General features: G+C 39.9%; 1 protein-coding gene across 2 annotated transcripts in view; it reads right to left on the bottom strand.

Moving 5' to 3' along the window:
- Positions 1-6,431: 6,431 nt before the first annotated feature.
- Positions 6,432-23,478, bottom strand: part of SDAD1 (SDA1 domain containing 1) — a 33,970-nt gene continuing 16,923 nt past the window's right edge. The window contains exons 9-22 of one of the 2 annotated variants that reach the window (XM_059668214.1): positions 22,853-22,954; positions 22,207-22,276; positions 20,869-20,972; positions 19,259-19,316; positions 18,442-18,500; positions 17,693-17,769; positions 16,821-16,918; positions 16,637-16,713; positions 15,670-15,799; positions 13,458-13,552; positions 13,137-13,327; positions 12,945-13,029; positions 11,598-11,759; positions 6,432-9,801 (exon numbers count right to left, since the gene is read on the bottom strand). In XM_059668214.1, coding sequence (XP_059524197.1) covers positions 9,754-9,801; positions 11,598-11,759; positions 12,945-13,029; positions 13,137-13,327; positions 13,458-13,552; positions 15,670-15,799; positions 16,637-16,713; positions 16,821-16,918; positions 17,693-17,769; positions 18,442-18,500; positions 19,259-19,316; positions 20,869-20,972; positions 22,207-22,276; positions 22,853-22,954 — 1,356 coding nt within the window. In that variant the 3' untranslated portion in view covers positions 6,432-9,753. The remainder of the gene's footprint in view (positions 9,802-11,597; positions 11,760-12,944; positions 13,030-13,136; positions 13,328-13,457; positions 13,553-15,669; positions 15,800-16,636; positions 16,714-16,820; positions 16,919-17,692; positions 17,770-18,441; positions 18,501-19,258; positions 19,317-20,868; positions 20,973-22,206; positions 22,277-22,852; positions 22,955-23,478) is intronic. The other variant, XM_059668215.1, reaches the window with a different exon arrangement.

Below are 23,478 nucleotides of genomic sequence, written 5' to 3'. Positions count from 1 at the left end.
GCACCCCAGTGGAAACCGCCACCCTGAAGGGGGTGCAGGCAGCCTGAAAACAGCCCTCAGCCCCTCACCCAGGCTGGCCAGGCACCCAAGCGGGACCCACACCCTGATCCGGGACATCCTTCAGGGCAAACCAGCCGGCCCCCACCAGTGCACCAGGCCTCTATCCTATATAGTAAAAGGGTAATATGCAAACTGACCCTAACAGCAGAAAGACTGGGAATGACTGGTCACTATAACACACACTGACCACCAGGGGGCAGACGCTCAATGCAGGAACTGCCCCCTGGTGATCAGTGCCCTCCCACATGGAGGAGCTCTGCTCAGCCACAAGCCAGGCTGCAGGCTGCCAGTACAGCGGTGGTGGTGGGAGCCTCTCCTGCCTCCTCAGCAGTGCTAAGGATATCCGACTGCAGCTTCAGTCTGCTCCCCGCTGGCAAGTGGACATCCCCCGAGGGCTGCCGGGCTGCCAGAGGAATGTCTGATTGCCAGCTTATGCCCATCCCCTGGGGAGCAGGCCTCAGCCAGCAGATGGTCATCCCCCGAGGGGTCCCAGACTGTGAGAGGGCACAGGCCGGGCTGAGGGACCCCCCTCCCCGAGTGCACAAATTTTTGTGCACCAGGCCTCTAGTCTATATATAAAAGCCTAAGCAACCAGAATGCTGGAATGACCAGTCACTATGATGCACACTGACCACCAGGGGGCAGATGCTCAATGCAGAGCTGCCCCCGGGTGGTCAGTGTGCTCCCACAGCCAACCTTCAGTAGCCAGACAACCTCCTGCAGTCCCTCCCCCCATCTGGCAGGAAGGCCCCAAATGGCTCTGATTGCCAGCCATGCTTAAGGACCCCACCCATGCATGAATTTTGTGCACCAGGCCTCTAGTTTTATATAATCTACTCCTCTACTATTAAAAAGTTATAGATATGGCCTTGGCTGGTGTGGCTCAGTAGTTGAATCAGGAGGCCATGGTTTGATTCTAGGTCAGAGCACATGTCCTGGTTGTGGGCTTGAACCCCTGTAGAGGACTTGCAGAAGGCAGCTGATCAATTATGCTGATCGATGATTCTCCCTCATCATTGATATTTCTGTCTCTCTATCCCTCTCCCTTCCTCTCTGAAATCAATAAAATATATATATATATATATATATATATATATATATATATATATATATATATATATATATATATATTAAAATGTATGGATATGTTATAGGACAATTTAAAACAAAGATTAAAAGGGAGATCTGGCCTATTGATTATGTGAATGTCCCATAGGTTGTCATACTGGTCTTAGAAAGCACATTTTCCTTTACCTGGGAAGGACAGCACAGTTACCCCAAGGTCAGAGGGCTCCAGTTAACATATCCTTGTTGACTCAGTGTTCCAGAGACCCAAAACTGTAATTTAGATAACATGCCTAAGTTTAACCCACGTTCCTCATTCCAGACCCGAGGGCTCTAGACAATGTGTTTCTGTCAATTCAGTGAGACCCAAAACTGTAATTAACATGCTGCTTCTCTAAACTGCTTTTTTGCAAACCAGGTTCCTCATTCCAAACCTTGAGATGTAATCAATACCTTTGTGATCTTTGCCTATATAAGTCTTGTTTTGCCACCATCTTATCACTATGAGATTTGGGGAATGGCCCCTTATAGTCCGAGATTGCAATGAATGTGACTCTTTAATTCAGGGGGAAAAAAAAAGGGGGGAGATCTGGAATTGCAAAACTCTGAGCCTTCTCTTTTCTGCTGTTTCTGTGCTGTGCAAATTTCAGAGATGCTGGGCATTGCTCATGGCTTATCTATGCACCAGAGTCTACAGTTTATTTATTTATTTTTTATATATTTATTGATTTTTTACAGAGAGGAAGGGAGAGAGATAGTTAGAAACATCGATGAGAGAGAAACATCGATCAGCCGCCTCCTGCACATCTCCTACTGGGGATGTGCCCGCAACCCAGGTACATGCCCTTGACCGGAATCGAGCCTAGGACCTTTCAGTCCGCAGGCCGACGCTCTATCCACTGAGCCAAACCTGTTTCGGCCAGAGTCTACAGTTTAAAAAATGCTTCTGTGGGGAATGAAAGAAGGTAGCTGATTGTATCAGAAACATGGAATATAACAGCTTTTTTATACCTGGCATCTCATTCTGTTCAGTTTAGAAGCAGCGCGGTAGTTAAGAAACACCACCACTCCTAACTATGGGCTACACTTAGTGACTTGCTTGTAATGAATAGACTAAAGCTGAGGTGGTGATGTCTGACTTCCAATACGAGGTCACAAAAGACATTGCAGCTTCCTCCTTGCACTTGCTCCTGGATGGCTCACCCTGAAGAAAGCCACACTAAAGAAGTCCTATGAAAAGTTCCTAGCGTGAGGAACTGAGACCTCTACCAAAAGCCAGAGAGGAACGAGACTTCTTACTCATACAATCATGCACCGCTTAACGTTGGGGATACCGTTTGAGAAATGAGTTTGGTGATTTTGTCCAGACAATGGAATATTATTCAGCATTAAAAAGAAATGAGTGGTCCCACCATGAAAACACAGGAAGGAAACTTATATGCATATTACTAAGTGAAAGGAGCCAATCTGAAAAGGCTACATACTGTTATGATTCCAACTCTATGACATTCTGGAAAAGGTAAAACTTTGTAAAAAGTAAAAAGATCAGAACTTGTCAGGGGAAAGAGAGGGAAACGGGCAGAGTAAAGAGGATGTTTAGGGCAGTGAAACTCCCTGGATGCTACTACAATGGTAGATACATGTCATTATACATTTGTCCAAACCCGGGGAATGTCAGCACCAAGAGTGAACCGCAATGTAAATAATGGACTTTGGGTGATAATGTGTCAATGTAGGTTTATCAATTGTAACAAATGTAACATTCTGGTAGGAGATATTGATAATAGGGGAGGCTATACAGAAGTGGGGGGAGCAGGGGGTGCCGTATATGGGAACTCTCTACATTATGCTCAATTTTGCTGCGAACTTAAAACTGCTGTAAAAACGTCTATATTTTTAAAAGGATCTAGAACTTGTTTTGAAAGTTCCCAGATCCAAAGTATACATGGGAACTTAGTTTATCACAGAGATGGCATTTCCTGTCTGTGGAGATATTTGCAATATAAGTAATTGATAAAGAATTCGTATCCAGAATATATAAAGACCCCTATGAATCAATAAGAAAAAAAGAAAATTAAGTAGATATAAAAACAGGGAAATCAAATGGTAAAGATCCATGTGAAGCAATCTCAACCTCACTGTTAATCACTAAAATCCATCTTAAAACAATGATACCATTTCATCAACAACAGATTGTCTAGAGTTTTAGTCTAATAACCCCAAGTGTTGACAAGGATGTGCTAATATAAGAACTCATGAGTTGTTGGCAGGAATGTGCATTTTAGTAATACCTAGGGAAGTTGGAGAATCATGGGCCCTACAACCCAGAATTCCATTTCTAGGTTTCTATGTAAACTGGATAAAGAAAAGATTCTAACCCTGGCCGGTGTAGCTCAGTTGGCTGGAGTGTCATCCTTATACCAAAAGGTTGTGGGTTCGATTTTCAGTCTGGGCACATACCTAGGTTGTGGGTTCAGTCCCTGGTTGGGGCACATACAGAAGTCAACCGATAGATGTTCTCTCTCACATCAATGTTTCTCTCTCCCTTTCTCCCTTCTCCTCTCTCTAAAATCAATGAGCATATCCTCTGGTAAGGATTAAAAAAAAATTTTTAAAAAAGACTCTAAGACATATGCCCAAGGAGATATTTACAAAGACATTATGGGGCAAGACTTTTTAAATAGTGAAAAGGTGGACACAATCTAACTGCTCTGCAGTAGGGTAATGAACAGATGGAAAACTTTACAACAGTTAAAATGAAAGCATCTGTTGTTACACAGCAAAATAATATGAACAATTATATTTGTTAAATTTTAAAAGATACTAAATGACACTGTCTGCTATATACATACACATACAAATACATGCACAAATATAGTAAAATATAACTAAAGGAATAACAGGCACGGAGAAGATAGCGGTTAGTCCTGAGAAAGGAGGAAAAATGGCTGAGTGGGGTGTTAGTTATAGTACTCTTAATGTTCTGTTTCTTTAAAAATGACTATGGCAAAAGTTAAAATTGCATAAATCGGGGAGATTGATGTTTATATTCTATATTTTTCTGAATCACAATGAAATGGTAAAATGTTTATAAAATTTTTCAAAAGGGAAAGATTCAAGTATCCTTAAAGCAAGAAGTTGTGAAATACAATTTATTCTTAGTTTAGTTTCCATGTAATTATTTTAAACTTCCTCTTTTGTAACATTTTCTAGAATCAGGTTCCCATTTTGTCCACAATTTACCTTGCCACTTGGTCAAATTTCCTTTTTTAAAAAATATATTTTATTGATTTTTTACGGAGAGGAAGGGAGAGGGATAGAGAGCTAGAAACATCGATGAAAAACATCGATCAGCTGCCTCCTGCACACCCTCTACTGGGGATGTGCCCACAATCAAGGTACATGCCCTTGGCTGGAATTGAACCTGGGACCCTTCAGTCCGCAGGCTGACGCTCTATCCACCAAGCCAAACCAGTTAGGGCCACATTTCCTTTTAAAGTATTCCTGGATCTGATGTTAACTTAGGTATTAGGCATAGCAGGTACTCCAAAATTGGATCTTGCTAAGAATGGAATAGAAGTAATGTTTTAGATTATTTTAAAAAAATGTTTATTATAAATGTTTTACAGCAACATTACAAAATGTTTTATGATGGTTAATTTTATGTGTCAGAGTGACAGGGCTACGAAATGCCCAGCTAAAGGACCTGCTCGTGACAGCAGATCACGGGCTATCTCAGCCTCCAATGTGTGTGTGAGGGACTTTCCAAAAGAGAAAGAATTTGGACAGACTGAGTAAGGAAGGTCACTCTCACTAATGCAGTGGGCATCACCCAACCCTTTGAGGGCCTGAACAGAAAAGGCAGCAGAAGGGCAAATATACTCTTTGAACTTGAGCTGGGACATTCATCTTCTCTTGCCTGGGACGTTGGCAGTCCTGGTTCTCGGGCCTTCAGGCTCAGACTGAATGGCACCACTTTTCCTGGTTCTCCAGCTTGTGATAGCAGATCATGGGATTCCTCAGCCTCCATAATCTCATGAGTCAATTCCTATTTTATATCTATTTCTCCGTCTCCCTCCTGCTGGTCCTGTTTTTCTGGAGAACTGTTATACATGCTTAATATGTACAGAAAGAGAAAACCTAATCAGCTATAGTACTACCATACAAACCCAGCAACTATTTTCATATGCATACTATATTTATAAAATTGTTAAGTTGTAGACTGGTGCAGCCACTCTGGAAAACAGTATGGAGATTCTTCAAAAATTAAAAATGCCTTATGACCCAGTGATTCCACTTAAGGGAATACATCTTAAGAACGCCCTTTCTTGTTGCCTTAAACACAGAAATATCTATGAAGGTAAAGGTATTATCATTATCTCCATTTTTACAGATAAGGAAACTGCAGCACAGAAATGTTGATTAAAATGTGGTCATACAGCTACATCAGTCAGCATTTGAATCCAGAGTTTGGCTTCAACACACTAAGAATGACAAAGCAGAGCCCAAGATCCTGAGGGCATGACAGCTCAGACCAGCAGCTGTCTACCTCCAGACTTCTCATGTGATTCTCCAATATTTGGTTATACTATTTTTAGATGTGTATTCAGTTACTTGCAGCAGAACAGCCCCAAACACAACTCTTGCCATATTTCGGACCATTTTCTTAGATTAGACTTTCAGATGTAGGTTTGAGACAATGGTTATGACTATTTTTTAGGTCTTAGCACATACTACAAATTACTTTCCCTAAGAATTATACTAACACTAGAGGCCCAGTGCACAAAATTCATGCACAGGTAGAGTCCCTAGGCCTGGCAGGCAATCAGGGCCATTTGTGGGGTGACCAGGGGCCCCCACTGGCACCCACCTTGGCCGGCCTGGCACCACCTGCTTGCTGGCCCCACCCCCCACTGCCACCGGTCACCTCCCTCTGTGGGGCGACTGGCGGGATTATCGGGGTGGGCGGGGGGGGGAGGGGCGGCCTTTCGCTGGTACCCTCCTTGGCTGGCCTGGGGCCTGTGGGCAGCTCCTGCGTTAAGCGTCTGCCCCCTGGTGGTCAATGCACATCATAGCGACCGGTCATTCTGCCGTTCAGTCAATTATGCATACTAGGCTTTTATTAGATAGGATAGCGCTTTAGCTAACACTGTCCCATCTAGCACCCTATCAGTAAACAAGAGGAGAGAGTGGCTAAGAAGGGGAGATCACAATTCCTCTGGCGTATCTGCACATTAATCCTTGCCTTGGTTTAAGTACATTCCCCTCCAAATAGTCCAAAAAAAACCTCCCAAAAAACACAGGCGTGTCTTAAAGCAACTTTATTCTCTGACCTCAAATAAAGTTGTTTCTCATACAATGACATAAGTAAAAACATGTACACTGTAAAAGATTCAGAAAGTAAAGTAGAAAGAAAAAGCCCCTCACATGATTCCAACCAACATAAAAGAAAACCATGTTTAATATTTGGCATGTTTCTTGGGCTTTTATTAGTCCCTATTCGCTATAATTGGATTATACTATAAATACTTTGTGTTTTGTTCATTTCATTTATAAGCATTTCCTATTGTAAACATTTTAAAGGCTACATAATATTCCATCACATGGATAAATCATAGTTTAACCATTTCCATATTGAGATCAAACTGACAAATAAATGAAAGCAGAATTTGCAGGAGAAAATAAAATGATCACATAGCAGTGCCCTGATATATATGGTATTAAATAGTACAGAATGGCCTGTGCTTTCCATTCCTGTTTCGTTTTAAACATGTACAGACCAAAAACTGTACTAAGAGAAAACGATCCATGTCAGCAATTTACCTTCCTATTCCGATTCAATACCTTCTAAAAATCTCATTATACATCCTAAAAATGTGTAAGCAAGAGTTAATTTTAGTTTTATTTTTTATACAATGAAAGGATGTCACTTAGTACAACAGGTTTAAAGTGTTTAAAACAGTTTTAAAACACTTTTAATAGAGTTTGAAGAACAGAGCATTCCAACTGATTTAACATTCTGGTTAATACAGAGCTGCCATACAACACTCTAGATACATTATAAATTTTCAAAGGATTAGAATATGAAGTAACAAAAACAAAATTTAATTAACAATAACCTTTAAAAAGTTGTACCAATATTTAAACCCTAACTTTTTTTTGATGACTCAAGAATCCATTTCTTACTGCTGCCCTGTTCATCCTAAACATGTTTGTCAGCAAACCCTCCTGCCAGCTGACCTGCCCCTTCGTCAGAATGCCCTGCCCTAAGCTGTGTGCCTTTTTTGATAGCTCTGTAAGTGGCTCTGTATTACACAGTTATTTTTAAAGTCTATTTCCTTCATGGGTTTCAAAGTTTCTGTATGGCACAAACATTGTGTTTGCAACCCACTCAGCATCTAGCAGGCTGCTTTGCATACAGTGAGCATTCAATATATATTTTTGTATTTCAAACTAGTTCCCCCCAAAATGGATGAGGGATAAAACAAATACTTGTAGCAACTGCAATTGTCATTTCAAGAGTAAATTAAGCAAAAGATAAAATAAAAACTTAATCGATATCTAACCTTTGATGAGAAATTTACTGAATGCGTACTTTGTGGCAAATACCACGCTAAGTTCTTATAAATAGCTATTAGTTCTCAGAACCTCAAAACACTCAATGAGGTAGGTCATGTTTCAAATATTTACTGAGCCTGGGGATAGAGCAGGGAACAGCCTGTGCCTTTTGTGGCGCTTATTTTCCGATGGAATTTGCTAAGATCACATACATAATACATTACCATTTCAGATTTATACATCACTTTATGTAACTATATATGAGCTTGGACAATATGAGTTCATCCCAGAAATGGATCCATTCCCAGTGCTGACAAAAAAGCGAGTCTGAAAAGCTGAGACGGAGACCCTGGTGGCTTCAAGGTAAAAGTCACCCTGAAAGGCTACTCTGCCTTTGCTGGCAGCAGCCACCCTTGTGAGGGCCTGATCTTCAAATTTATAGTAAACAAACATAAAATATTCTTGAGATTTATAAAATAATAAAAGGGACCATAGCAAGATAAGATACTATGGGAGTGAAGAAATAAAAGAGAGTTAAGACTGCACCCTTGTAAGCCAGCTCGTTTTCTATCTTGCATATAAATTTCAGTTAAGAGCAGGGTGAAGCCACATTAGAACAGAAGGCAGAACACATGGACTTTGGTGTCTTGGCACCTAGGTGGGTGTGAAAGTCTAGCGAAAGGATGAAATTTTCAGGTACCATCACAATTCAGGCAGCAAAGTTGTGGATCCTGGCTGCTATGTCATTTTGATTTTATTTACCCCTCTCTGAAGCTAGATACATGAGACAGTTCAAATGTGCAAAGAGAGCAGTTTCTAGTCTGAACCATTCAAATTTGCATGGGGCACATTCTGTGAAATACTGAAGTTGCCAAGGTTGACTCTGAGAGCTCCCCTCACTAGGCCAGTGCAACTGAGCCATCAAACCTCAAGGTCTTTACAACTAATCCCCAGTATTTTGGGGAAAGTCACACAGTTTCCTTCAAATAAAACTCAAGTTGAACTTAGAAAGTGAACAGAAGATACTGAAAGGGAAGGAGAAAAATAGTTTTAGAAGCTGCTTTCTAATTCAGAGTAAGCAGAAAATTGTTTTTTACTTGAAAGCAATATAGAGTAATGTTATCATCTACAATATTATCTAAGAAATCTGAGGTAAAAGGCAACAAACTTTCCAAATGCAACAACTTGCAGAGAGACTGACCTGCTTTCATGGCCCCTGAAATCTACCCAAGCACACCTAGGGAAGGGAGACCAATGCAGCCGCTCAACACACACAAGAAGACCTATTTGATATTAGAAACCTTTCTTTGGACACAAGGCTGAAAATATTAAAGGTGAAAAAAGGCTAAGGAAACTAATTTGATTTTTTTTTCCTCTATGGGGACGTGAGCAGCCCAAATGATAAAGACACTCCAAGATTACTATTTATACTTAAGGCAATATAAAAAGCAAGGTTTTAACCTGGCATTCAAAAAATACTTAAATCTTTTGGATGGACTAAAAGAGCTAAATAGTCTACCCAAAATCTGTACAGCAGGGACCTGTTTTCAGCAGGTAAGCCTATTTACAAGTAAGAACCTCTTACTCTTGTAACATTGTCCTGTTTCATTTGAAGAGACTATGTAACCCCGCCCCCTGCAGAGCTCGTCTACAAGATCTCCATGACCCCACAGGAAGATGGACCTATCTCTACCAGAGAACTATTTACACTGCACATAGATACACATATACACACGTCTGTCCCCCGCATCCTCCAAATAGGCTGTGGATGCCTTTAATGAGGGATTATGGTCATTTTTACATTGATAGTGATAATAGGCACTGAATAGTTTATTCTCACATGACTGCTAAATGAAAATGATTTTACAACATCACGACTGTTTACATTTCAGATATTCCCACCATTATTCAACTCCAAAATAAAAACACCAAAATGCTACCAAATTTACTTTGGTTTTCACAGTATAGTGTTTCTGGACTTTTTAATGTAAACATTCTCAGTTTATTAATTTTCAGAGTAATGACACAAATTGAGCATTCTCTTTGGAGTGCTAAACTTGCTTGTCCAGGTTACTTCATTCTTTTTCTCTTTTTCAAAAGCGCATCTCGTAGTGCCAACTGGAAGATAAGAAAAGGACAACTAAACATGGTAAGTCTTGGGCACCCAAGTATACTAATGTGGTTATACGAAAGTGTACCAAAATGGAATCACTAAGTCAATAAGTCATCCCCCTAAACTACAAATAGTGAAATATTCCGTAACAGATCAGATCTGTAACGAGGCTAGGGCCTCCTTACTGCTAGGAAATAGGCAAAGCTCTTGAATACTGTTCCCACTCCATGGGACAAAAACTCAAAACAGGAGCAGCTACAGAATGCAGAGATGGAGCATTAAGAATAAGCCCAATGTTAAAAAAAGACAACCAAGGTCAATGTACACATCTTAAGTGTGTAATGAATACTATCCCATTAATTCACAAGTACTATTCTTGGATTCCTAGAAACTTTTAAAGATCTGTAGTTTTTGAATTTTAAAGGACACGTGTTCATTTGGGGGGAGGGAGAAGAGGAAGCTGCCAGGTTCTACATCTAAATGTTCTAAGTTTTTAAATTTTATGATTTTAAGTTATTGGCTCCTTGCCTTTAGCTCTTATCTGCGTGTTGGTATTTCTTTGTTAAGCAGAATAGCTAGCACACTTGAGGCAGAAAAAAAAATCAAGTTCATTTTAATCTAATTTCCATGGCTAAGAAGGTATTTCTCAGACTCATCCATTTATGAATTATTTTCTCATCTGTAAAATTGGTTTAATCACAGTACATGCTCATATTGCTGTATGCTGATTAAACAAACATGCTGACAAGGAACAGGCCAAGCTTCTGTATCAAGCCAAAAAAGGCATGCTAAAACTGAGAGGAAGTAGCTAAAATGTAACAAAGCCACGAAAACCTCGTAATGAAGCAAGGCCTATAAACTATTACTATTTCCTCAACCCTAAACTCTTACAAAGGGCAGGTGAAGGATAAACTAATGGAATTAATAAATTCAACTATGAATTTAAATTGAACTGGGAAATTTTAAATATTAAATGGAAGCTTTCCTTTTACCTCAATTTCAACAACTTCTATTAAAAATACTGTCACTTTACTATTTACATAACACAGTTTAGAACCAGGAAGATTAAGTAAACAGACAGTAGACTTTAAATGGTACCTCAATTAAGTTAATACTGGCTTGGTTCCCAGACAGAACACTGCCCTGGAGAGCTGGCCATTGCATTCAGGCTGAGCATTTTGGAACACTGGTTCAGAATGTGAGACTAGTTTACCCTTGACCGGATACCCTGGAGATTCTTCAGAATAGTTTGATACGCTCTGGTGTACCCCCAGTACAAAAAGACATTAAAATATAAATTTGTTTTACTACAGTGAATTACTGAAAAAAACTAACCATGAAAGATCAAACATAGGTAAAATGTAATCCCAAAGGCCTGTGAGCGTAAAGGCTGTGCAAAAGGGCACATACCATCGGGGAGCCATTTCGTTTGTGAGCTTCACTAAAACTGTTTCTGAGCTATTACCACATATAATTATTGCTTCTAAAAAAGTACCAGACATACAATAAGCACTCAAAAATTCTTACTCAATTTTTACACTATAGTTCACATAAATGTCAGAGAATTTTAGCAAGAGAATGAACTGCACCCTTTTACTTAGAGGAGAAAAACAGACTCCCCTTTGGACAGGTGAGTCCCAACCAAGTGAGGTCTAGGACTGACACACCCTATCTTCCACCTCTCCAAAAATACTCCCATTAATCCTAAGACACACACAATGCAAGGTCTTTAGAGGCACAAGTCCATCCCAAAAGTAAAGGTGTCTTAGAATGACAATCACAAGCTTCAAGTTGAACTCACCTGCTTTTCTCGGAAGGAACGCTTATTTTTTGAGCGGACATTATGGCTATACCGCATCATCATGAAGTTCTTCTGTTTTTTCTTCTCTTTATTTGTGGAACTGGAAAATGGATTCATTTTGGTTTTCTTCCTCATAAATTCTTTTCGGTCTGTCTTTCCAGCCTATCAGCACACATAAAAAAACATTTCATAAGTTACCTAATCAATACACACATCTCTTCTGTGCCAGGTGCTCTACTGGGGGCCAAGGACACAAAGATGAATGGAACACAGTCCTTGCTCTCCAGTGACTCAGTCCAGGGGAAATGGACCATGATCAACTGTAATGGGGCAAGGAGCTCAATGGGAAAAAAAGGTCATAATTGAACAACGTAAACTGATGAACAAAAACAGAGGGGAAAAAAACCACACACAAAAAAAAAATACATAAAAAAATAAAAAACAGAGACAGAGAAGCATTGATCAGATGCTCAAACCTCAGAGGGAAGGTAGGGGAGGGTGGGGGTAAGGAGGAGAGATCAACCAAAGGACCTGTATGCATGCATATAAGCCTAACCAATGGACACAGACACCAGGGGAGTGAGGGCATGAGCAGGGGGCTGGGGGAGCAATGGGGGGATAAGGACACCTATGTAAAACCTTAATCAATAAAAAGAGGGGGAAAAAAGTGGAGGCAAAAAAAAGTCATAATAATTCAGCTTGGTGTGGTCTCAGGAACCTCCTAGAAAGGGAGACCTGTGAGCTTTTTTTTTTTTGCAGGATGAAGGCATTCATGGTAAGGGGAAAGGAGAAAAAGGGGTAGAGCATTTCAGGAAATAGGAATAATAGCATATGGAAAGGTGTGGAGAAAGAACATGGGGTTTTTTTAACTTATCTGAACAGATTTTAGTACAAACGAAATGCAGAGGGTGATGTGGAGCCAGGATGGCCTGATGCCTAAGACAAGCAAAGGCACAGAAAATAAAGGTGGAAATGTCGGCAGGGTGCAATCACACCATACTTGCCAGAGGCAGACTCCAATTGTCTGCCTTTTCCTTAGTGACTGCAAACACTTCCCTGCTTTTCTATCAGCTCTGGTAAGTGTTCTGAGCCTCCCTGATACCATGAACATGTAATGGTGCTTCCTGTTATCTACAACATGTTTTGGATGGTAGTTACATGGCTGCCTAGTTGTTGAGCTCATCTAACTGAACGCCTCATACCTGTGCATTTTATTCTATGTTCAGTACAGCTTTAGTCAAAACATTAAAGTAAAATACTACCATTCTGTGCCTATCCAAGTTCTGGGTCATGTTTCATTTCTTTGTCTTCTGTTTACAGGACTAGGGAACAGCATGCCTCACTCACCATTGCCGTTGCTAGTCTTGTCTCCTTGTCAGACTTCGGCTTTTTATGAAGGCGTTCAATGTCCCGAAGAGAAAGCAACTCGCCCCTGAGATGAAGGAAAAAATGTAACATGAAACAAGGGTGGAATTCCTCTCTCTAATACGTTCGTTACCATGGGAGCTGCCTAAAGACCTAGGGCATGCGCTGCTGTACCTGGAATCGTCATCACTGTCTATTTCGACATATTTCCTCTTCTGGGCTTTCCCGGGGGCAGCGTCGAGTTCCTTCCTCATCTGGGCCAGGCGGATTTTCTGGAAGTCCTCCTGGGTTAACACTCGGCTGGTGCTGACGGCTGCAGCTCTGGCTTTCCGCTCCTCCGCAGGCATGCTGCTCAGCTTCTTAGACTTTAAGGAACAAAGGCTTTCAAGGCTACCCGCTCAGGTGAGAGCTCAGTCCCCCAGCAAGGCGCAGCATGAATTAAGTCCTAATGAACACTGGAGTGCTGCACTGATAGAAGGAAATGTTGAAACTTACGATTTCTTGCTGCTCTTCATCAGAAGAGTGGTGCACGTCAACCCACTCCCCGTCGTCATCTGACTCCTCACCGAGACTGGCACTTTCCCACCCGTCTGTGTGAAAGAGAGCACAGGTAGGCTATCGCTTTGTGCTGAGTATTCATGGCAAGTGGAGATAAATCAAGTGAAAGTCAGGTTATGAACCTCAAATAGATGCTCTACAAACCAAACACTGAACAATATTTATTGTTAAATAAGCCACATCAATTTAATTCATTGTAGGAATGGGACTTAAACACTGACCAAGTATCTACCCTCAGCCGAATTCTTACACGTTCTCTAACCCTCAAGACTCAATAGAAGAGGAACAGGATATTGCGTTAAGGCACCTGTTCCAGGCCAGTCAGAAAATGCAGCCTACACTGAAATTCTGAAAATCATGTTTGACTCCAGAGGCCACGTTCTTCCCACCAAACCATGAACATCAAAACTGCACTAGTACAGTACAGCTATCTTGGCTACACAGGAAGTACCCAACTCTTCTAAGCACATTAAGAAATGTTTTTAGAAACTAGTTAGAACAGTCATTCAGAGAACTGAGGTAGAAAATTTTGGATGTTAAAAAACCTGGCAGCCCTGGCTAGTGTGGCTCAGTTGGTTGGGCATCATCCTGTGCACCAAAAGGTCACTGGTTTCCCAGTCAGGGACCATGCCAGGTTGTGACCCAGAGCCCCAGTAGGGTGCATGCAGGAGGCAGCCTATCAATGTGTTTCTCTCTCTCTCCCTTTCCCTTCCTTTTGCTCTAGAAAATCAATAAAAAACATATTAAAAGCAAACAAATAAAAAACACCTTGCAGACACCACAATAAAGGGGTATTAGTGTTCTTAATGGAGCCACCATAGTACGCTTTCAAAATCAGCTACTTACAATCTCAGTGGTTGCTCATCCTATATAATAAAAGCCTAATATGCTAAGTGTCTGGTCGTCCATTGGACCAATCAAAGTGTAATATGCTAATGATATCTAAGGCCGCTCAACTGCTCGCTGTGACGTGCACTGACCACCAGGGGGCAGACACTCCGACCGGTAGGCTAGCTTGCTGCTGGGGTCCAGCCAATCGAGACTGAGACGGGCTAGACATGCCCCGGAGCCCTCCCATGGTTCCTCCCTGGCTGGCCAACCTCCCATGGTCCCTCCCTGGCTGGCCAACCTCCCATGGTCCCTCCCTGGCCCCAGTCATGCACCGGTGGGGGCCCTCAGCCTAGCCTGTGCCCTCTCGGGGGATGTCAGAGAGCCGGTTTTGGCCCGATCCCGATCCCGCAGGCCAGGCCAAGGGACCCCACTAGTGCACAAATTCGTGCACCGGGCTTCTAGTGTTCTATATAATAGTGTCACAGCTCTTTGGTATGGCATATACACAACCAGTCATGATAAGGCCCAACTCAGATTCTAGTCTACTATCTGACTATTGTCTACTTTATATTCTGCACTGTAAGTTGCCCAAATCCTTTAGGACTTTGCTCACAGTTTGCCTGGAAAGTCTCCATTGATCTACCATTCCTCACTTATAATTCATAATACAGCTTATGGGTTACCATCTCCTTGAGGCCTTTTTTGGACCTTGGAGGTTGACCTGACCTCTCTCCTGCCCTTATGCCTCACTCCAATTATAAATCTTAGAAACACTTTATTCTCAGCTCTTTTCTTCATGCCTGCAGGGCAGGAACCATATCATTCATCTTTGTATTGAGAGTGGCCAGCCCACAGCTAATGCTTAGAAAAGCTTTGCTGAAATCATGAATGAATGAACAGGAAAAAGATAGGACTTTAGCAACCAATATATGAAAGTCAGAATGGAGCCAGAATGGAGATCCTCAAGCATTCTTCAACAAATTCAACAAGCCTTTTTCAACAGGAGAATTTTGGAAGATTGCTAAGGACTAATAAATACCTCATCATTTTTTTTTCCAGGCAACAAACATAAAACCATTATCTTTCCCAAGTGACCAGCATACCATTGGTAAGGGGCAGCCACCCTGAAGAACATGAAAAGACATCTACACTGGAATGTAAGTTCCCTAATAGCAGGAACCATGCCCATTTGATCCCCAAGGCTTGTAACAGTGCCTGGCATAAAGTCACTGCTGAATGTTCAATAGCGTAAAGATTTCAAGGTCAATACAGATATAGGAGTGACTATGTCCCAAATAATGATGAAATAAAAATGAACCTTCATCGTTTTCTGCATTCTCTTCTCCTTTTTCAATTTCTAGAATTTCTGCTCCTGGGATGTAATCTTTAGCATCTAGTTCTCCATATTCTTGTACTCTTGCTTCTACAGAGGCCTCTGTAGGCTTACCCTAAAGGAAAGGAAATTGTTTTTAATATGGTTCTTACATTGTAAATCATTATTCATGAAAAGGATTTCCTAGGATTATGAATTTAGAAGGGAGAATCACAAAAAAATGAAGTAATCAAATGACAAAGATCAATCCACATATGCCTTGGGTCAATGTAAATTTCCCAGTGAGAACTCTGTCCACTATTTTCCCACTCTCTTCTGATCCAGATCAGGAAACTGGAAGTTATTAGAGAATATCCATTAGGAATCCTTTTTTGTTGTTGTTGAGAAAGAGAGAGAGATGGGGAGAGAGACATCGATGTGAGAAAGAGACATAGATTGATTGGTTGCCTCCTGCATACACCTTGACCGGGGACAGGATCAAACCTGCAACCCAGGTCCGCAACCTTGACCAGAATCAGACCCGAGACCCTTCGTGCGCAGGCTGATGCTCTAACCACTTAGCAACACTGGCCAGAGCTCCGTTCTGATTCTTAAGTCTTGAGATCACCATCTCTTTTTCTGTCACATACACCCATTTCTCTTCCCTTGCAACTCCAAAGAGGTGGTATCTGTCTGGGGATTGCCCATTCAATACTGGCATCAGGTACTGATTAATCTTTGGGATTCCAATCGATTAATGATTAAACAGCCTAACTGATCTATAAGACTCAGCTGTCATCAAATATTTAAGGCAATGGTATTCAATCAATTGTATTCTGAACTTAAAGAATAAACCAGGCATAACACCAATACTCATAATGTAAGCCTCACAAACACTTAAACTCAAATTGTAGGATCACTCTCACCTTCTGAGACCATACCCTTTAGATCAACATATGCACGCTTCACCTACCCGGAATTTCTTCTGTAACATCTGAGGATTCAGTGTTCGGAAGAGCTGAATCAAAGTTCTAGCAGACATCATTACATCTGTAAAATAATACCTTTAATTTAGAAACTCCAGAGCTAAGTGTCATTTGAGATAAAAATGAATCATCCTATATTCTTTGGTCTACAGAGACTAACATGCAACTTACTCTTATCTTTGTGTGTTTTATACTGAGCCAGGTCTTGGAGAAGTTCTTCAGTCATGGCTAGAGGACATCGAGCTGTTATCTCCTTTATAGCATTAATTCTAGAAAAGGAAAAAACATTTAAAAGAACCCAAAAAGCAATTTCATATGGTTCAATTTAAGAAGGTGTCCTAAAAAGACTAAAAAGGGATAGAAGAAGTTGGGTTTTATAGAGCTTAAGTCTCTAAAACTGCAACCCAGGAGAGAATGTGAGAGTGGGCAGCCTTAGAGGGCTTTGTTCCAGAGAGCTTACTACCATTTCCCCTACCAGTGGTATAAGAAATAGTATCTTCTTTACAAAGTAAATAATGGTAGCATTCACTCGCTAACTCTAAGGGGAAACGGGACTAGGTCAAATAAGAAAAGCTAAAGGTCTTTAGAGCTGTTATCCTAGCAATAAGTCCATAAAAAGTAGCTCTCAACATACTGCTTAGTTATCAGGACAGATTAGATAATTGTTAAACCAGTACTCACACTCATTAAGCATTTTTAAATGAATCAAAAGGGCTACTGAATGGTCTAGGAATTAAAGAGTTATTCAACAATACATCATTTGTTCCAGGGGAAGATATGAATTCAGGGTAGAGACAGGAGAAAAATGCTGATCGCCAAACAATCATTCATTTGAAAAAGTGAAGCTAGTAAAAAAACAAAGTGTTGATTAGAAAGACAAATACCTTTTCTCTGGCTCCCTCCTCAAAATTCTGACCAATAAAGTAAAAATAACAAGCCTCCTGAGAAGACTAAAGCATATTTTGAGGCCACACTTATAGCTGAAACTTCCATCCTGGTCATGTAAAGCTAACCTCCAGTGCCTCCAGCCACATTCTACATACCCTACAGTCATGACTTCCCCAGAGTTCTTGTCGGTAACAAAATTGTTGGCCACAGTCATGAGCAAGGATTGAATGACCTGAATTGGGAATAAAAGAAGAATGCTGGTAAGATATCTGCACCTACCCAAATATTTGAGGATGAAGCACAACAGATTATTCACAGTAGGAAACAGCATTCCACCTTCAGTTTGGGAGTGTGATGGAATTAAGACTGAGGAAGACAGATAAAAATACTCCACTTTGGGTTTTCGTCTCTGTAGCGAACTTCAGATTAAATTTTGCTCTCCTTTAAGGATAGTTTTCAATATGGATTAAAGAAATTGCTTTGACCCAGGATAATCCATTCCCAATACTGTTTAAATCAAAGAAAGGCATTATCAGCTTTGAAAAGTAATCACATTTAACCAAAAGTAAGGACAAACTTACTCATATTCTTGACCTCCCATCATAAAACTTGGCAATTAAAATAAGAATTCTCAACAACTTGTTCAAAACAGTTTACTTCCTATAGTAAATTTTTTTTCAGTTTCTGTAAGTAAACTTCTGTATATATCTCCCTAAGAGTTAAAGTCGCTTCTACAATAAATGAATGAATGAATGAATGAATGAATGAATGAATGTATGTATGTATGTATGTATGTATGTGGGTGGGAGGGACAGTAATCCCTGTGGAAAAGCCACATGATATACTTAATGGTAACACTGCGATGCACTAGATCCAGACAGAAGTAAGGTTTAAGACTTCTCACCTCTGGGGGTACTAGGTGATGAGATGCTTGTGCAGCAAACAGAAGGATCTTTGTTACTTCTAAAAATGTAAGAGGTTAGAAAGGTCATAGTTGGTTTACTGCTGTTCTCTGAACTACAGCAAACATGGCAAGGACATTCTGGCCCTAATGCTGCTGCTTACTCCACATGAACGCTCCGCCCGCTTGCTTCCTTCAAGCACCTACTCAACTGCTGCCTTATCAAAATGTCTTTTCTAATCACATAATGTAAAATAGAACCTGCCCCAGCACTCCCTACTGTCCTTATTTTGCTTCCTCTTTCCTTAAAACTCTTATTTTCACCTAGACATATACAGGATCTGAGTACTTTATTCCCTTGTGACCACCCTAAGTTTCAAGGAAAAAATTGGCTATATTGTGTCAATGTTACACTTTTGAAGGAGCTATTCAAAAATGGTGTGCAATATAAACTTATGAACTGTTTATTTTTGGAATTTTCCATTTAAATTTTTTTTTTTTTTGGACCTCGGGTAACTGAAGCTATAAAAGCAAAACTGCAGATGAAGGACTACTTTAAAAAAAGACTTGCTTTGAGAAACCAATTTATTGGTCTTTCCACCCCCACCACCCATAATTGTTTTTTAAAGTTGATGAGCAGAACAATTAACCCAGGGAAGATTCTGGAAAGAAAACATGAGTTTCTCTCCCTTTCTCTGAAACAACACATCTCACTCCTAACTCTTTATCTTTGCAAATTACAGAAGAAAGAATTCTGGATGGTTATTTTAACCCCTAGATGACCTAGATGACCAAAGGAACATACGAGTGGGCGGCTTACCTCTTTGGTGGGGCTGCAGAAACCTTTGCACAAAGGGATAGAAGTTGAAAAGAAAAAGCTGTGGGGGGACAAACACAAACTTTAAAATTTCTGTAACTAAAGCTAAACTATAAGTTCACTTTTCCAAATCCAATTATATCACTAAGTTCAAATCTAAATAGCATCTAGTATAATCTGATCACCAAAAACACCAGAATTCTGGTTTTATTATTAAATACCAGAGCTCTATTTTAGAGAAAAAACACTACCACTCTGGAGTATACCTAATCAAGGTGACATGGGTCCAGTTATTAAAGCAATTGCCATTTTTAAAACTGATTTTAGAGAAAGGGAGAGGGGGAGAGAAAGAAGGAGGGAGAAAAACATCGATGTGACAAACATGCATCTGTTGCCTCCCATCTGGGGTTGAACCAACAACCTGGGATTGTGCCCTGACTGGAAGTTGAACCTGCCGCCTTTTGGTGTATAGGACAATGCTCCAACCAACTGAGCCACACCGGCCAGGGCAAGCAGTTGCAATTTTTAACTTTAAGAAAAGGAAATTTGGAGATGGACTAGTCTTTATCAAAGTTCATTATGTGAAAATAAATTAATTTTTTCTATTTTAGCCACAGAATAAAACCATGGCCCAAGTAACAGGGAAGGTTTGGGTTCAATATAAAGGTGGATGTCCAATTGTAGTCAGTTGTGAAACTGTATCATTTCCATCAACCATGCTTAAATTACAAATCGCTTTCGGTTATCAAGCTCAAATTCAGGTTGGACATAAAATTACCACACAAATATATCAAGAATTGACTTGGTGATCCTGCCTTTGATCGGTAGACCATAGAGAAAAAGCAATTTATTCACTAAAGTGTTGTTTTTCTTAGAGAAAGAGAATGAGTGCTTTCATTTTTAAGTTGATCTATGTCTATACTGTTTAATTTTCAGTAAATAAGCCAAACCTGTTTTACTTTTTAATTAAAAATTTTTTTTTGAAGAAAGCAAACTATTCAATGATTTTCAGAATAGCAGCACTAGTCACAAGAGCAAAATGATGGGGAACAACCTCAATGGTCATTTCTTCACGGCCTAAATTTTTGGGAATCCCTTCTACAATGCCATTTGGTCCAAGAATGTGTGTGAAGTTTCCACATGTATATACAAATATATATACATTATATCACCAAGGAGCTCTTGCAGTCTAATTTAATATAAAATAAATGAGCACAGAATTCAGCTTTGCAAACATGACAATCTCCTACTAGAGGGGTCTGGAACTTAGGAAAGCTATGAAGGAATAAACTGTGAAATGTAGTAATAGGCAATAAAAATATGTAGGTTGTGTTGGCTCAGAAAAATGTATGTGAAACAAAGTTAAATAAGAAAAACAGAACACAAAATGTCTGTCCATAAATATATATACAATTTAATGTTCATACTTACTAATAAGAAAAAAAATTATAAAAATAGTATTTTCAGAGTAAAAGATTTTATTCTTCTCTAAATTGTATAAATTTAAATGATTTGGGGGATAAAATTAAGCCACTCTACTACCTTAGAGGCTTTCTTTTAGCAAAAATAATTCTATTTCCAATATCCACCAAGAGAAACAATGTAATTCAAACCTCGTGAATTCCCACCAATCTGGAAATGAGGTTCATGAGCATCATCTTCACTTCAAACCTCTCCTTCGAGCTCTCTAGCTGCTTTAGTAGTTTTTCTGCAAAATCTAAAAGAATCAGAAAAGTACACTATGGGTCCATGGTCTGTACAATATTATCTTACAGATGTAGAGAAAGGCAGGAGTTAGATCAGCGACTCTGGTATGGCTGTACCTGAAATCACCCTGTTGAACCAGGATGGTATAAACAGCAGTATGACAGAAGGGGAAAAGATTCACACACGGGTCAATACAGCTTCAATAATGCCGCAAGTTAGGTCTTAAGGATGCTCAAGGTTTTTAGCATCAACATGCTGAATGACTGTTTAATAGGTGCTCCATTTTAACAGTTGTTCTTCAACTTCAGTTTCTCAACATGTGGTCCACAGACCACCAGCAGCTGGTCCACACGGTACTTTTGTAGAAATACAGAATCTCAGGTCCCAAGCCAGACCTACTGAATCAATCTGCACTTTAACAGGATCCACAGGTGATTCTATATGCACCTTAAAGTTTGAGAAACACTGACCTAGAGGAGGGGCCAGCAAACACTACTGTACAGAGCATTTAAAAGCCCGAATGTCGCCCAGCCAGTGTGGCTCAGTGATTGAGCATCAGCCTATGCACCAGGAGATCATGGTTTGATTCCTGGTCAGGGCATATGCCCAGGTTGCCGGTTCAATCCCCAGTGTGGGGTGTGTAGGAGGCAACTGATCAATGATTCTCTCTCATCACTGATGTTTCTGTCTCTCTCTCTCTCCTTCTCCCTTCCTCTATGAAATCAATACCAATAAAAAAATAAAAATAAAAGCCCCAATGTCCAACTGCACCCAATACCAACTAATCAGTCTCTGGGGATAACAGGACCCAAGCACCAGTATAGTTTACAAATTCTCTAAGTGAGTCCAATTTGCATTCCAGTTTGAGAACTGGTGTTCTAGAATATGGTTTCTCAAACTTTTGGTTTCCACAGACCAGTTTTTTGTTTTTTCTTTAAAAAAAGGACAAAAGATCATCAATTTTTCACTTAGTCAAGCACAATGTTGTCCTACCATTATTGTGTTGTTAAAATAAAAATTTTAGAGAGAGTCATTCTTTCATGTTTTTCTTATTTTGCTATGACTGAGAATCACTGTTTCAGAACATAAACTAGTAACAGCTACCACCAACTAGTAACAACTAAGTATTTACTGATTGTCTATTAAGCCCCAGGGATCTTATATTCCCTGGTAACTCTGAAGGTAAGAAACTAACTAGGCAGAGATCAGGCCAATAAGAAATTGCAAAGTCATAATTATAGTACCTTGAGGATCATGAATCAAGTGAATAGCTGAAAAGTTAAACACCTCTGGTTTTTTCTTTTTCTTTTGTTTCTGAAACAAAGGGAAAGAAAAAACATTTACCTTCTGAATTACAGTAATGAGGCCCTTGGGGTTAAATGTGCTAATGTGCTAAAAGCTGTGATCAAGTCCACCACACAGTTTAAAAAGAAGACAAAAGTATTTGTTCCAAAAACCTTTCTTTCATAAAAAGAGTATAGATGGTTTTTGTCTTTTAAGATTCACTAGTAAAACTTAAAGGAATTTGGCAATATAAAAATTAACCACATAAGGGCCAAATTAATGATTTTCAGAATAATCATTACAAAATATAAAATGTATTTTATTCATGTACTCTTCTGAGAAGATATGCCTACCAAAGAGATCCTAATATAGATCATCTCAATCAGAAGAAGTGAAAAGTAAATTTAATCTAATTTATTCAAGTCACAGATTTTGCTAGAGCTGAAAATTAAATTCATCCCAAAATTAGTGCTTAAAAACTCATTACACATTTCTTTTATAAGTCTTTTAGAAATGTGCTTTATTTTAAATTCTTAAAAACTTTTGCTAAAAACCTTTTCTACATTCTAATGATTCCTACCCTCATTTCCCAGGTACAAATCTCACCTTGAGCACTTTCATAGCCTTTTCCAACCTCTTCTTGTGCTTGGAGCTTTTCTTCCCTGTGGCATACTGCACTAGCAGGTCTCTTGCTGTTGGTCCTTCATCCTAAAAAAAAAAAAACACCTACTTTGTAAAACTGTAAATAAGCAAAGTCTGCATAGAAGCTAAGAGTAATCCTTTCAACCACTTCTTCATACTTACACTCTTTGAACACAGCCATTAAAAATGGACAGGAGCCCTAACCGGTTTGGCTCAGTGGACAGAGCGTCAGCCTGCGGACTGAAGGGTCCCAGGTTCGATTCCGGCCAAGGGCATGTACCTTGGTTGCGGGCACATCCCCAGTAGGAGGTGTGGGAGGCAGCTGATCGATGTTTCTCTCTCATTGATGTTTCTAACTCTCTATCCTCTCTCTTCCTCTCTGTAAAAAATCAATAAATAAAAAAAAAGAACAGGATGTCTAAAAGTCAATAAAAAATATTTTCCCATGTGCACAAACAGGCATAAACAAAGACTTTGACTGCAGCATTGATTTTTACCTTTGTATTTTCTTTTTTTAAAAATATCAATATTTTCAAAATTTATCTTTATTGTTGGAAGTATTACAGATGTCCCTTTTTCCCCCCATTGAC

The sequence above is a fragment of the Myotis daubentonii genome, chromosome 1 (genome assembly GCF_963259705.1).
Source record: "Myotis daubentonii chromosome 1, mMyoDau2.1, whole genome shotgun sequence".
NCBI lineage: Eukaryota > Metazoa > Chordata > Mammalia > Chiroptera > Vespertilionidae > Myotis > Myotis daubentonii.
This window is presented reverse-complemented; position numbering and strand designations above follow the sequence as displayed.